The sequence below is a fragment of the Tachysurus vachellii genome, chromosome 11, assembly GCF_030014155.1.
Source record: "Tachysurus vachellii isolate PV-2020 chromosome 11, HZAU_Pvac_v1, whole genome shotgun sequence".
Lineage (NCBI taxonomy): Eukaryota > Metazoa > Chordata > Actinopteri > Siluriformes > Bagridae > Tachysurus > Tachysurus vachellii.
This window is the reverse complement of record NC_083470.1, coordinates 20,481,901-20,483,814: the sequence shown is the minus strand read 5'-3', so window position 1 is coordinate 20,483,814 and position 1,914 is coordinate 20,481,901. Positions and strand designations below refer to the sequence as shown.

At 40.1% G+C, this 1,914-nt stretch overlaps 1 protein-coding gene across 1 annotated transcript; it reads right to left on the bottom strand.

Annotated features, from left to right (window-relative positions):
• Positions 1-651: 651 nt before the first annotated feature.
• Positions 652-1,579, bottom strand: hes2.1 (hes family bHLH transcription factor 2, tandem duplicate 1). Its single transcript, XM_060882381.1, has 4 exons — positions 1,496-1,579; positions 1,290-1,385; positions 1,094-1,181; positions 652-977 (listed from the first exon to the last, which is right to left on the bottom strand). The coding sequence occupies exons 1-4, from the start codon at positions 1,577-1,579 to the stop codon at positions 652-654; spliced, it is 594 nt and encodes a 197-aa protein (XP_060738364.1).
• Between the last annotated feature and the right edge of the window lie 335 nt (positions 1,580-1,914).

Sequence of the window (1,914 nt, the reverse complement as noted above, 5' to 3'; positions counted from 1 at the left end):
ATGTCATATTTCACAGGTTTAGAAACCTTGAATTACCCCACCACATAAAGTATGAGATATGCATAAATAGAAAAATCCTGCATTTTATATTAAGGCAAAAGATCATGGAAACACACCATATTGAGCATTAGGATTTGCATATGGTATCACCCTTTACTGTTTCAATAAAATACATAATGGCTGAAACCAATGACAAAAACAAACAAGCAGATAATTTCATTGTATTTCTTTTTATTTTTATTTTTTTTCTGATTCACAATAACTTTTTAACACACAGTTCCATTCACTTCATTCACACCTAACAACTTATTAACACACAGTGTTTACAAATTCTTTGCACAGACCAAATATACAAAAGTCAATCGTGCAAACCTCATGAAATTATAACCCGTGGGGTTTACAATTGTGTTGTCTTGACACCCCAGAGAGGATTGCATTATGTTACTAACATTACCTATTGCTATATAGAATTTCTATTTCTATGCATGATCTGTGCTCACTGGCGCTTTTATCTTTGTTCATTCTAGAGCCAGTTTTGAACGCTTATGGCATATGCATGTCACAATAAGTACATTTTATATATGTATATATGTATATACAAAGTTAACGGTGAATCGTTATCTATATCTATTTCGAGACTTGTTTGGTGATCTACCACGGTCTCCACATGGTTTGTGTGGTGGCTTGTGGCGCAGCATGAACTCTACTGGAAGTTGGTCCAGTGATGCTCACGTTTTCAGTTCTACGGACGGAATTGTTGGCTTTCGGGCTAAGAAGTCGCTCGTTCTGCACCGGTGAGAGAGCGCTGGAGGTGCGAGCGCTGCAGGTTCGGCAAGCCGGTGAGCTCGAGAACTTCGACTGCTGGATGAAGTCGTTCACGCGCGCGCAGGTTTCATGGTCGAGGCTTGTGCGCGGGAGGAGCGCGGATACCCGCAGGAGACACGCTTCATAGCCCTCTCTGTAACTCTCTGCTTGAGCTGAAGGGAATAGAGAAAACTAACATTAGACATGCTGTCTTTGGCCACATGAAAAAGAACTGTTCTAAAAACAACAACAACATTTAGGAGATTATTAAATGTACTCTAGAAATTACCTTTAACTGGTGAAGATGGAAGTTCTCTAAGAAACCTAACGGTCATTTCCAAGATATCGGCTTTCTCCAGCTTTGAGTAACGGGAAGTCTACAAAAAATAGAACAAAAACGAAACATTAGGGTTCCATTCAAACGAGTAAATGAACCAAACATTGTTATATGTCATAAATCTCCATCTTTACACAGGTCTACTTACATCTTTGCCAACTAGAGGCACAATCAGATCTTTTAAATTGTTGAGGCTGTCATTGATGCGCGCACGCCTTCTCTTCTCCATGAGAGGTTTGAGAGTCTGTAACAGCATGGGGGGAAAAACACCATTAATGATATGAAAAAGGTAAACACAATACATAAGGATCTTTGTGGCAAAGTTACATTTTTAAAAACAGAAATTGCCTTCACCTTTCTCAGTTCGTTCGCTTCTTTTCTTTGAGCCACAGTCATTCTGGAGCTGAATGAGTCTGCAGTAATTATGTTAGGAGTCATGTTTCTGTAAGCCTTTCACTTAGTAGTGACCTCGTAGAAAGTCGAGAGTGGTTTGTGGTCACTGAGACAGGAGTCCTGGCTTATATAGCAGTATTAGGCGTCCGGGGGAGTGTCCCAAATCTATTGTGGCTCTCTGGTGAGGAGGAGGAGGATGAAGCTGGAGATCCAGCGCGCTTTTTCTTAGCCATCTGCTTGCTCACAGGAGAATTGAGGTTTAATCTGAACTGGTGGCACGCGCCGGACTTATGCTTATGGTCCGACCATATGCGTGTATGACCATATAATTTTATTTTTATATGTGTTTCTGATTTGAAATAATTGATAATAATATAACC

Bases quoted from the DNA above. Each gene is read 5' to 3' on its own strand.
- hes2.1 (XM_060882381.1), bottom strand. From the start codon at position 1,579: ATGACTCCTAACATAATTACTGCAGACTCATTCAGCTCCAGAATGACT. The intron at 1,386-1,495 runs GTGAAGGCAATT...ATGCTGTTACAG, and splicing joins AAGCGAACGAACTGAGAAAG to ACTCTCAAACCTCTCATGGA. The intron at 978-1,093 runs GTAATTTCTAGA...TATTCCCTTCAG, and splicing joins TCCATCTTCACCAGTTAAAG to CTCAAGCAGAGAGTTACAGA.